The 12,857-nt window shown below is 40.3% G+C and overlaps 1 protein-coding gene across 3 annotated transcripts in view; it reads right to left on the bottom strand.

The window, feature by feature from the left end:
• The window catches only part of tsnare1 (T-SNARE Domain Containing 1), a gene marked incomplete at its 3' end in the record, with an annotated part of 185,268 nt that overhangs the window by 19,331 nt on the left and 153,080 nt on the right, over positions 1–12,857 (bottom strand). For all 3 annotated transcript variants that reach the window (XM_036215822.1, XM_036215823.1, XM_036215824.1), the window contains 1 exon segment: positions 12,710–12,792. In XM_036215822.1, coding sequence (XP_036071715.1) covers positions 12,710–12,792 — 83 coding nt within the window.

Here is a 12,857-nt window from a genome sequence, read left to right on the forward strand (position 1 = left end):
TCTTGGTGTTTTAATGTACAGCGCTTTGTAGCAGTCTGCCTGCGTTAAAGCGCTTTATAAATAAACTTGATTGATTGATTGATTGAAAAAAGATTTTCATTCCCACAATGATTTTAGCATTTTTAATATATCTGCTTGAGCTTTGCTCTTGAAAGACTATTACCTCACAATACCTTAAGGAGAAGTTTCGGGCTAAAAAGGTCCACATGCATAACATTTAAACGAGAGAGAAAAGTCTGCAGTAGAATAACAGCTTGTTGTTTGACCGTCTTGCAGTCCCTTCATGTTCATGAAACACCACTTGTCCAGATGAAATTTTGTAGCACTGATCAAGACAAAGGAGACAGGAGCAGAACATGAACGGATCGTTCATCTTTTCAGTATTTCTGTTGGTGCCTGTGACCTTTTGAAACTATAAAAATTTTAAGCACAAACTTGTCTGAAAGGAGCATTACAGCCATTGAAGCTGACAGGGCTGCCATACAAATCATTTCACTGCATTTAACTCATCTCTGCCCTTCTGACGCGGGAAAATGGAAAAACAGGAACTATTCACCCTTTTGAGAAGAAGTATTTACCTTGTTTGACAAGATAAATATCCTCATAATACAATAATGCTTTGGAGTAATAATGACCATATTATTATTCTGTCTTTATCACATCTGGCTGGGAAAATTGGACGTCCATAAAATAAATATTTCCAGCAGAACTGTCTCACTTGTAATCGGCTTATGTGCTATTTACATAAACCTCAGAGTTCCCATGCAGTCATACTGATTATGATATTTCAGAGGAGAAGCAAGTAAACACAGACTTCTTGGCCAATAGTGGCACCATAGAAGGATGACATGCAGCAATATTATCACAGTGAAGCAAAAATCCTGAACAGCTTCAGCATATTTGGCGTTGCATTGACTGGATTTTGGTGAAAACAATGAGAGAAATAAGAAAGTCTGTCACACAGGTGCTGTGTGTCTGTGTTCCTGTTAGACCTTGTAGGCTGACAGAGCAAACACTTCTGATCAATTCTATTCCAAAAGAAACCATCCAGGCTCAGTGAAACTTTAAGAAATTCTTTCATGGAAATCATACAGTTTTGAAAAGAGAATCCTGTTTAAATGACGACTCATTTGATTTAGGTGAATGTATAAAACCTGAGGTTTGATCTGAACATATGAGCCTTTGCCTCCTCACTTCACCGCAAGGTTCATACTGGGCGCGGGAGCACCGCGTAGCAGAATGCGTCCGGCGTCCGCTCTCTCCTGCATTCACACAGACGCGCATTCTTCTGCATCAGTCCACAGGCGTTTCTGCTAGAGCTTTTTTGTTTTTGCCATCATGGGTAAGTTACTAACCTAAAAATATTACCTCATGTTTCTGCTTGGAAGAAGCAAGTAGTAGGCCTACACTTATTTAGTGTTTCTGTTGTGGAGACACACAGATGACTGTCATAATTGTATGTGTTGTATTTGTACGTTTTCATCTTTACAGTCTGTTGAGACACAAAGACATGATCGCATCTATCAATCGCGGTGTTTTAGCGTGAAAAATTGGTTACATTATGAAAATAAACCGGATTTTCTCATTTATCTTGATGTAACTTCCTGCCAGAATGGACGCGGATTCCTCGCGGCTGGCGCAGAAAATAGACCAGATGCCAAAACGATCCGTTGTACAGCACAAGCCTCCTGCGAAAGATCGCGGCGCTCTGCGCCTGGTGTGAACTACACTATAGGTTAACAAGGGCGCCAATAGAATCGGCCTCCGTTCTGCAACGCTTTGCGGCGTTTCCGCGTCGAGTGTAAGCCTGGCATAAGGGTTGACACAGCATTTGGGAATTGCACCTTATAAAGTGCACAGTAATGTTTAACAGTTTTCAGTCGGAGTAAAATTAAGAAAGTATTCCTGTCATTGGCATTCTTTGGCGTTCCTGCTTGCTCCGCCTCTTTCTAATGACAGAAGTCAGCTCAGGTGCAGCGCCCTCCAAACTAAACTTTCCTCTGTCAGACTCCTGGTTGTAGCACGCTTTGCTGTTGCCTTCAGCTTCTGACCTGAGCCTGTTTCTTGGATCTAGAATTTTCATGTTTTGGAATTTGTGCATGAATTACTGTGCACTTGTCTAATGTGTTAGTCACAATGGATGGATAAGGCGTGCCTGTGAGTAGAAATTGGGAAAACATTGATGTGGTTACACAAAATATCATCGTTGTAGACCGTTCAGAAAATGTTCATGCACATTATCTACGGGCATGCTGCGGGCGACAGGTCATAGAGAACACTTAAGGTAAGTAAGAGTGAAGTAGGTAAAACTCAGGTGTGTCCTGCAGATTTTTCATTTTTCAACCCCTTCGAATGCAAGTGTTGTTCATGTGATAAGTGTGTGCTTCTTGTGGGTTCCTTGCATACAGCCTGGCTCTTAAAATTTAAGACAATCAGAGTAATCCACCTAAAACCTGCGCTGTCTGCAGCAGCCCCTCCCATACCCACAAAAGCGACCAGGTCCTCAGGTGCTGATGTCACAGAGTGCACTGTAAAAAAAGAAAAGTTGGGCAAACTCAAAATTGTAAGGCAACAAACTTCAGGAGGATTTCAAGTTGAGCAAGTTGAGTTTTTCTAACTCACACAAAAGTTAAGCAAACTTAAAAATTTAATTCTGACTACCTTGCACAACCTGGATTCAAACTAAGGTTTCTTGAGTGCCAATCCTTCACCCTGCCTACTGAGCTATCTGCTTGACTGATTCAAATGCTGTTCCAAAGATAATATATGATCATATATATGGATATACTCGGGAAGGATTAAGAAAATCCGGGTATGTCCCCTTTAAAGTGGCTGGACGAGTCTCAAAGGAACTGCAGAGCAAACCTGCACTCCTCTTAAAAAGAGGCCTTTCCTCTCAGCAACCTTAAAAACCCTCGTACGGGTGTATGTGACTAAGGCTGGAGCTTTGGTATTTTTTTTCCAATATCTTTATTGAAGCTGTTAAGGTTTAAACCCCTTAATGAATTGCTGCAGTGACCATCAGCAATATATGAATATCAGCTTTGGGCCTTTAAGGAAGGTACAAAAGCACTTTACAAGTATACGCCATTTACCATTTAACCCTTTAACACCTTACCACAAACTTACCACAAAATCTTTAAAATACTCTAACTTTGAACCGTTAACACGATCATCATAATTCTAGTAGACTGTAAAGGAGAAAAGCGGTTCAAGCCACTTTTCTTCTTCAGAATCTACTGGAATTATCGTGTCAACGGTTGAAAAGTTACAGTAAATCAAATGTTCAAACATGAACATTGGAGCTCTGGTGTTAAAGTGTTAAAAGGCTGATGAAATGACTCTGGAGTTTGTGGTAGAAATGTCAGAAGCTGAAATAAATCATCTCTGTTTGAAATGACTTAAATTAAAAAGAACTTGTTTTGTTGGAACTGCACATGTGCAGGCCTCTGCCAGAGAGTTTTCTGTTCTTGCTCTTGTGAGAAGTTAAAAATAAAGTTTCAGACAAACGACAGACACTGTGAATCTTCAAGCTCTCCCTCCTCCCACAGGCAGCGAGCAGCAGCTTTCCTGTCCACTTTGTGGTCAGATCTCATCAGGCATTAGAGTTAAAGGTCTTTTTTCTCTGTCCACAGTTTTTATCTGGAAGACAATGGCTCCATGTTGTGCTCCCAGATCTTCAAAATGCATTAAACAGCATGAAGTACAATTTCCAATCTGCAAGCAGACTCTCTCATCGCTCCTTAGTGTAGGATCACGTGTGCTTCTGCAGGCAAAGTGGGAAATAGTGACAAAGCAAAAAGGCAGTTCTGATGCAACCACACATCAAGTTGAAGTTGCTCTTCTGATGCAGTGCAGATCCAGTGTTTTTAAGGGGCTCATTTCTGTGCTCAAACTATTATCAGACATTCCAGTCTAATCCTCCTTTGGTGATGTAAACCCACTGGTTCTATCCTGTATGTTTTTAAATGCAATGATCAGATAATGTTTGTATCAGATGTGCTGTAAATACTCAAGTATAACATATGTCTGATTAGATTAGGTTCAAACATTCAAAGGTGATGAATCAGCACTAACCAACCAGAAACTGTTTCAAATGTTTCAGACCCTCTGACGGTCTGACAGCCTCTGTCCTTCATCTGACCCTGCAAGCTGGTGCTCCAGAACGTGGCGCTTTATCCAAACCTCCTCCTCAGCAGTCAGCACACTCCGCAGTCTGGAGGTTGTTGGGGTTTTTCATCAAAGCATTCACGAGAACACGGGGTTTGGACTTCATGCAGTAGTGGAGGTCTATCTGAACCCAGTTGTTTAGTTTGTCAGAGAACCTCAAGTGAAGATCTGATGGGGGGATGGGGGGCACTAGTCTCTTCAATTTTTTTCTCTTAATTTTTTAATTTTTTAATAGAAATTTGACAGTAGTGTCTGAAATAAACTTATAGTGAGACAGACCTCTGCTGTTAGTGTTTTTTAGAGCTTAAAGGTTCCAAAGCCTCAGAGTGTTCCTCTCTGTCTTCTCCTGTGCTCTCCTCTGCTCAGATGCTCTGCCTCTGCAAAGACAGCCGCTGTCTGGATTGGCGGAGAGCTAAATTGCTTCATGCGAGCTCCGTCATGGCTCAGCTCTTTCTCAGATAATGAAATGACAATTAACAGGAAAGCTGCTGCCAGTCGCTCATTTGTTCACTTGCAAGTAGTGCAGCAGTGCTGTGGGGTGGGGGGTTCTGGAGGGGGCCCAACAGTCAGAAGATCACATGTTACAGTTGTATGTTTTAAATGTAAATGTAAACTTTTCAACCATTAACACGATCAACGTAATTCCAGTGGGTTCTATAGGAGAAAAGCGGCTCGACGAGCGAGAGAATCTGCTGGAATTCTATTGATCGAGTTACTAAATAAAACATTACAGTAAATTAAAGAACAAACGCTGGAGCTCTGGTGTTAAAGACATCATCTGATCAGGATGCATGCTTCTTTTTTTGTGAGTCCTGATTGGCTGTTCACCTGGTCAGTTATCTCTTTTGTGCCATGTCTCCTGTACAGAGATCAGTCTGCTACATCCGCATCAATCTTCAATCGCATCAGATCTTTGTTTTCATTCTAAATTACTGGATTTATTTTTCTATTGTTTGAACTTTGCGAGTTTAAACAATAGAGAAAACTGTAAAAATGTTTGTCAGAGAAGAGTGGATAAAGTGTCTAGTGAGAAGTTTTACAGCCTTAAAGGGGCCATAGCATGATTTTCCTAATCCTTTCAGAGTAAATCATGTCCATATGGATGATCATATATTACCTTTGGAATACTAAAAAACTCATTATTTATGAAATAATAGTTATTTTTGTGGACTGTTTTCATAAGTTCTTTTTCCAGCTTTTTCCTTTTTTTTCTCATAAATTTTCTTTATGCTTGTGAAAAATAAGAAAACTTCTTCTTTGGGAGAAGTTTATCCAGCTGGATTTCAGGTCAGCTGCTCACAGGAGGGGGTGTGTCTGTCTTCTCTGAGCTGTCGCCTCCCTCGGCGTCGGTGGGGGGGTCTTTCGCAGAGAATTCCAGAATGTCCTCAATTTTTAGACAACGCCAGTTCTTGTTATTGTGGAAAATTCAAACCCAAAATAACATAGTGGTCAGTTTCCTGGCTGTTGGATTTCTAATAGCAGACAGCTCAGTTTGGCTCCGCCTCCCCACCCTTCATAGTGGCTGCACAGCCGTTGGAATGACATTAGTTTTCTGCCGTGTTAATTAGAATAGAAGATTGGTTTTGTCCAAAGGTCTGCAGGTTACAGACTCTTGATCTAAACGGTTAAAGAAGGGATCCTGAGATCTAAGAAGCACAAAAACAGAACTCAGTCTGTTGAAAGTTTCAGTGTTAACAGGTCCAACAATTAGTCTAAAAGGCGTCAGTGAAACTCAGACACCAATTCTGGTTCCTAACTTATTATTCTTGGAATAAACAAGCACTAATGTGTGACACAAACCTAAAATCTACTCCAGGTTTTTTTCCATTAGAAAAACAACAAAATAATGAACAGGCTGTTTACAAACACTTTCATCCAATAAAAAAAAGAAGCTGGAGACAAATAGCTTGTGTCCTTCAATACTGTCATGAGCACTTTAGTATGTCATCTTCAGAGTTCGTCATACACCAGGGCTGTCTGAAGGTAAGACTCACATTTCATGCACTAATGATGGAAGAGAATTAGGACATTTCACTGAGCAGAAAAATTATTCTCAGTATTTTGCGGATGTTCAATTTGAGCAATAAAAACTAAAAAAAAAACTAAAAAAAACATTCTGACCTGCAGTAGTGTCAGTGGCTGCTGTGCTGCTTTAGGAAAATGATTTTGTGACAATCTGGGTTTATTCTGTTTTTTTTCTTAGTTTCAGTTGTTTTGTTGTGTTTATGTCAAAGATGTCCCAATTTACTGATCACACCAATGAAAATATCCAGTCAGCTGCCTCTTTTTTTGGTGTCATCTGAGTTATCTTTACTTTCCTGGTTATTAATTTTGAATTAAAGTTGCATTATTTAAGGTTTTTTTTTTATTTATTTATTTATTTTTACTTTTTTTCAACTCTGCAACACAATTTACTTTAAATCAAACCCAACCAACTAGAAACAAAAAAATCTGGTTTTCTTATGTGATGCTGAGAATGTCCAGCACAGTATCCTTTTTTAGGAAGTAAGTTAAGAACTACAACAGGTCTGACATTTGCAACAAAGCTTCCTTTTCCTCAACAGTTCCTGCTGGAAAACATGATTTATGTATCAACTCTTCTACGACTCCAGAAGGAAACAGAGAATATTGGGAGCCAACCAGGAGGATTAAGCGCCAACCCACCTGTTTGCAAACTGCAGCAAAACAACAACAGAAAGGAACCAAAACAAGTGAATTGATGCATGTAAAGAGACGTATGAAATGGTTTTGCTTTATCTTTTTGCATGTAGGAGAAATCCCTTGCACCTGTTTTCCTGCAGGAGTGAGACTGCTTCCTGAAGTTCTGTAGCCTCTGTAGCACTGTGGACATCAGTACACTCAACCTGATCCTGAGGAATGATCAGTTCAGGGCCATTTGGAAAGTTTTTTTCTGTGTCACCTGTAGGTCTGTGTTGTCTACACAGCATTCTGCAGCTAATCCAGAAGTTTTTTGATGTGGAAAAATAATTCAGAGGAAAAATGCCAAAAGCTGGATTAGCTTTGACTGATGTGAGAACTCATGACAAGAATCACATGTGTCAAAGTCGAGGCCCGGGGACTGGATCCGGCCCTCTGGGTAATTCTGTCCGGCCCTCCAGATCATTTTATTTTATTGTTATTAATGACCCGGTGTTATCTTAAGCTTATTTCTAATTTATAGAATTTTGACAAAAAATATTTTTTCTGGAGAGTCAAATATTTAAAGGCCTCGTGCGGTGAAAATCGTGATTTTTCTTAAACTGCAATAAAACATTAGTATTTATGTCACAAATGAACCCCCGTATAATTATTTTGTCACCCGCAGCCCCGTGCACTCTCTTCAAGCGTTCAAAGATAGCGCGGTCGCTCAGATTTTGGGCAGCCACTGATAAGTAGGTCATAGGTCGTGTGACGTCAGTACAGGAACATACAGCTAGATCCGCTAGTGTTGTGATGACTTTCTGGGCATGGAATTACTTAACATAATAGAATTTGGACTGCCGTAGATTTGGGGATTCGAACGGGATAATGGTGAATAGGAGTGTGGTATTTGGGTGCAGTAATGTGCCGAAGAAGGGGGTCTCCCTTCATGAATTTCCCGTTTCAATAAAGGAGAGGGGCGCTCCCCGGTCAGGGGGAGGCTTTGAGCCCTCCCCGGCCCTCCGGAGGAGGAACGCGGGGGGTGTACGGGCACCTGGCTGGCGCACACCAGACAGCCAGGGTGAGTTTGCGGGGGGTTTGCGGTTCCGAGGCCCAGGGCCGGGCATGGAGGGTGCCGTGGGTTCGCCGGACAGTCGTCCGGCGCCGGCAGCCGAGCCCGCACAAAGGGTTTTTACTCCCTCCCGGGGCCGTCTCGAAAGAGGACGGGGGAGCGAACCCACCCGTCGCCGTAGCATCAGCAGCAGCAGACCCTCGTCCGCAGCAGCCCGCACGAGCCGCCTCGGCGGGTGGCGGACCCCGGCGGGGTCGATCCCTGGACCTCACTAAACCATCCAATCCGTAGTAGCGACGGGCGGTGTGTAAAATACAAACCATGACAAATCCTGCAGCCTCCTTTCGCCTTCTGCTTGCTCCCGGCCATCGCTGTATGAGCTTTCACCATCGTCATCCGAAGCCCCTGTATCCTCAGATGAGGAAACCTCCGGTTCAAACTGGTAGGGCTGTACACCCTCCGAACCCTGTGTCGTTAAAATTCCCGTGTTTGATGAAGGCTCATCACCTTCATCCAAAGAAATATCCGCTAAATCGTGGTCTACGTCGCTTCTCAAACCGTCCGCCATTGTTGTTTACACTCTGGGATCCCTGAAGTGACGTCACGCGCAGCCCCCGCCCATCACCACCTATCGCCCAAATTTAAAGCTGTGCACGACCATAAAATGATCAATAAAATCGCGCTGGATCATTTTAAGTCAATATTTTTATCGGATTTGTTTTCCAAGTTACATTGACTTTCTAAATTAAAAAGAATTTATAGCCACTGCACGAGGCCTTTAAACTTGTCTAAGGTTTAAGTTGATTTATTCTGGAATAATATTCCTGCTTTTTTATTTTTTCATAATTATGTTAAAAAGTTACTGTTTTTAAGTTTAAAAAATTGGTGTTCTGCTAGATTTTTGGACTATTTTGGCATTTACTAAGATTTTTTTTTTAGCTATTTTGGAGTTTAGCTAATATTTCAGCTACATGCTAGCTGTTTTGGCTGATCCAAGTGTTTTTTAAGGCTAATTTGGTATTTAGCTAATATTTTAGCTGGTTATCAGCTTTAGTATTTTCAGCTATCAATTTCAGCACCATCAACTATCAGCACTACCATCTTCAGTGGCCAAATTCAGCTTACAGTATTCACACTAACATTATTGCAGGTAATGCTATAAATGTATCTTTATACCTTGAAAAGTTATGGTTTAAAAGTTTTAAAATGTAGTTTTAGAGTGTTCAATAAATGTTTATGTTCGGCCCGCGATCTAAGGTTTGTTTTGGATTTTTGCTCCCTGTACGAGTGAGGTTGACATCCCTGCTATAAGCTACATCTACAACACGCAGCTTTAAGTCGTTCACACTGCAGCCAGATGTAAGCTGATGAACGAATGACTTCATTCACATTTTAGACTTTGGACCTTCTCTAAATCATGAACTCATTCAGAGATGTTAGTGCTGTGCTGTGCAGGGAGAGTTTTTCCTTCATTTCTACAGCAGTTTTACACTCTTTGCTCTGCGCCGGTTATCTGCTGGCCTGGAGGTAAACACATGTCTTATGTCATCACTGAGATGACCAGAAGCAGCGAGGCCTGGAGGCTTTCATTTCATCTGATTCTACTCATGGCTTCTGACTGAAAATGACTTGTTGCCTTTCTCTTATTTATTTTTCCTCTTTGTTTAAGGAGGAAAATAGCACTGAAATCAAAAACAACTTTTTCAATAGTAACCTGACCTAAATCAATAAATGTATTACAAACGTATAATTCATTATAATCTACAAAAGCTAACGACATAAGAAATATTAACACAGAAGTACATCTAGCCAATGAGATAGAAGTGCAGTTTGAGGAATCAGCCTTACATTTTCTCAATTCATTTAATCTGATAAACTTGCTTAGTTTCCACTGTGTTTGAGTCATAGAATTGATTATTTTTTTGGATCAGTAAAAAGGGAAAAAAGGACAAATAATTGGAGCTTAAAATGTATTCTTTCAAACGTTTTACAACATATATTTTTAATAAAACACATGTACTTTAGAACTCGCATACACTCATATTACATCAAAAATTTGCTCATTGAGGCGTATTTATAAAAAACAACACCTCTTTGCTCTCATGAATATTCTACGTATCCCCCTCACAGCGGCTTTCTCCGCGGGACAGAGAGACATTCTCATACCAGAAAAATCTCTGCATAACCTCAACTACCTGGACGTTGAAATGTATTTTTAGTAGAACTCTTCAAAATGAATAAACCTGATCTCTCATCATCCATACCAGAAAAATCTCTGCATAACCTGGACGTTGAAATATATTTTTAGTAGAACTCTTCAAAATGAATAAACCTGATCTCTCATCATCCACGTCTTTTAAGTTTGAGTAAAACTCCTCCCACATGCAGCAGGAGTGTCAGATTTTTTTAAACCCTCTTTTGGACATCCAGTGACTTTGATGCATGGCCCCAAAACCTCTGATAAAGAGCCCCAAGTATCTGTTCATGCACACACAGCAGTTTTTGTTCTTGATTTGCAGGCAATAAACTGAGTTGATTTGTGTGTTAATTACAAATGCAAACAGCAGAATTTTTGTGAGGATTTCGTGTGCTTTGCTAGAAAAAGTAAATGCATTTATAAAAAAGATACATCAGTGTTAGAAGAAGTTGAAAGGATGAAGTTGGAAAGAGGAAAAAGTTGAATATTAATATTGGTTAAAATGCAGGAAAAATACCTTCAACATCACAAACTCCACTAACTAATGCTGGGTGACAGGTACAGATCTTTCAGATTCAGATAGTTCACATGTGTCAGATGGCCGGACTCCACCCACGGAGTAATTCTAACCTGCCCTCCAGATCATTTTCTATTATTATTATTATTATAATTATTATTATTGTGACTGCATATATTTTATGGAAAGCAAAATATTTTTGGGATATTTATAAGTTTCATTTTTATATACAATGACATACAAAAAAAGAAATTTGAAGTTTTTTTTCTTTTTTCTTTCTAACTTGTTTATTTTTGACAGAATATTTTATAATGGAGAGCAAAATATTGAAAGTTATTTAAGGTTTAAGTTGATTTATTCTGGAATAACATTCCTGTCTGCTAATATTCATATGTATGCTATGTTGGCTCAAAACCTACTGTGTGTTTTGGAACACAGCTGTTTGACTAAAGCTGACTGCAGAACAGGAAATACTCCTGAATGAAAACACCGCACTGTTTTTGAATGATAAAACTGTATTGTTACATCTGAAAGAACTTTGGTTGTAGTTCAACAGTCGATGTTTATGTCGAGAATCACAGAAAATACATGTTTTTACTCCAGCAAAAAAGTCCATGACAGAAGTTGACAGAAGTTCAGCTCGTCACATTTCAATACATATCCTTTCACCAATAATACTTTGTGTCTACCAGGATTCATATGTTCTACCGTATTATCCCTGTCCTGTCACTTTGCATCCATCCATGTTTTCAAGTGGCTCATTCCAGGTCAGTTCTCGCTGGATGGCAGGAGCTTACCCACCTCTGCTGAGCAAAGGCGCGCTACACCACAGACAGTCTGCCGGTCCACTGCAGGACTACTCAGAGACACACAAACACACACTCACTTCTACACTCCAGGGATGATTTAGAATTACCAGTTAACCTTCTACACATGTTTTGGAGTGCAGAATGCAATAAAAGTTCAGGGTGCTGTCTCGTGGGTCCAGATGACCCCACTTTAATGTAAACATACCTAGGCTAACACAAGGGTTAAGAAAGTAATGACCATTGTGTTCTGGAACAGATGACTGTAAGAGTGAATTAGCTTTACTTTGTTCAATTACTTTTCTAATTCACCTCCATTGACACAGCTGCACTGTTTTGTGGTCACACAGTTTTCATGGTTTTTATGATGGTTTCTGTCTGGATTCCCTGAGGTCTTCTTACATGTAGTTGTTCCTGCAGTCATCGCCCTGACACAACTACACAAACTACAAGCCATGCCCAGCCAACTCAACAGCTTTAACAGAAAAAAAACGTCGTTCAAACAAATTCTGGCTCAGAAAGAAACAATGAGCAGGAATCGCCTTTTGCTCAGTTTAATTAAAGCATCACTTCTGATCAAACAAAAACCCTTCTCCTGAATGTACTTAAAGCAAAATGCAGCTGAACAGAAATGGAAGCAATGTTTAAAATAAAAGTATATATTTGATGAACGCAGAGACTAGAGACAATCTATTATTTAGCAGAGCCGGGGGCCTCCACTGCACCAAGCCACATGGAGCTCTGATAGTCCATGACAGAATGGAGAATACACACATATTTTCTAGAGAAGAAAGAAGCGAAGCAGGCCCTTGGGCACCTCATAACATGTCTCTCCAATATGTGCTGTGAAGTGGAAATTTTAGCCACCCAAAACACCAGAGAGAGTAAAAAAAAAACCCATTCCCTTTGATTCCTGGCTTGAACTGCTGTCCAATAATGCATTTTACTCTCTAAGTCAATGCACATCTCCGATGAAATTGCTAATTTATAACTATTATCTCAGTGGGAGAGACGGGCTCATGTAATATGAATCCTACACATAGTTTTATGTTTTTATAAGACTCCCGGCAAGCATTTCATGTTTACTCTCTCTAAATGCAATTAATTTAACTGAAAGCAAAGACTGGTAAAGTATGACATGAAATTACATCATCTCTAGTGTTGGTGTGTGTGTGTGTTGGGGGGGTGCTGTGTAATATTGTTAGGAAAGTTCCTGCATGGCTGCTCATGCTAAGCTTCCTCTCAGTCCATTACATCACAAAGGCTCATTTCAAAAGCACAAGCAGAGTTAGTAAACTCAAGGTTACCTGATACTGGTTGGCCTTAGAGAGCTCCTGATTGGCCAGGTCCACGTTGGATGAAGCGGTCTGGATGTAATCTTCAATGCTGTCTGAGGAAAAACGCAAAGAGTCCCTTTAAGAAAAACTATCTCAGTAACATGTTAGCAGAACGGAT

Source organism: Oryzias melastigma, linkage group LG16 (genome assembly GCF_002922805.2).
Source record: "Oryzias melastigma strain HK-1 linkage group LG16, ASM292280v2, whole genome shotgun sequence".
Classification (NCBI taxonomy): domain Eukaryota; kingdom Metazoa; phylum Chordata; class Actinopteri; order Beloniformes; family Adrianichthyidae; genus Oryzias; species Oryzias melastigma.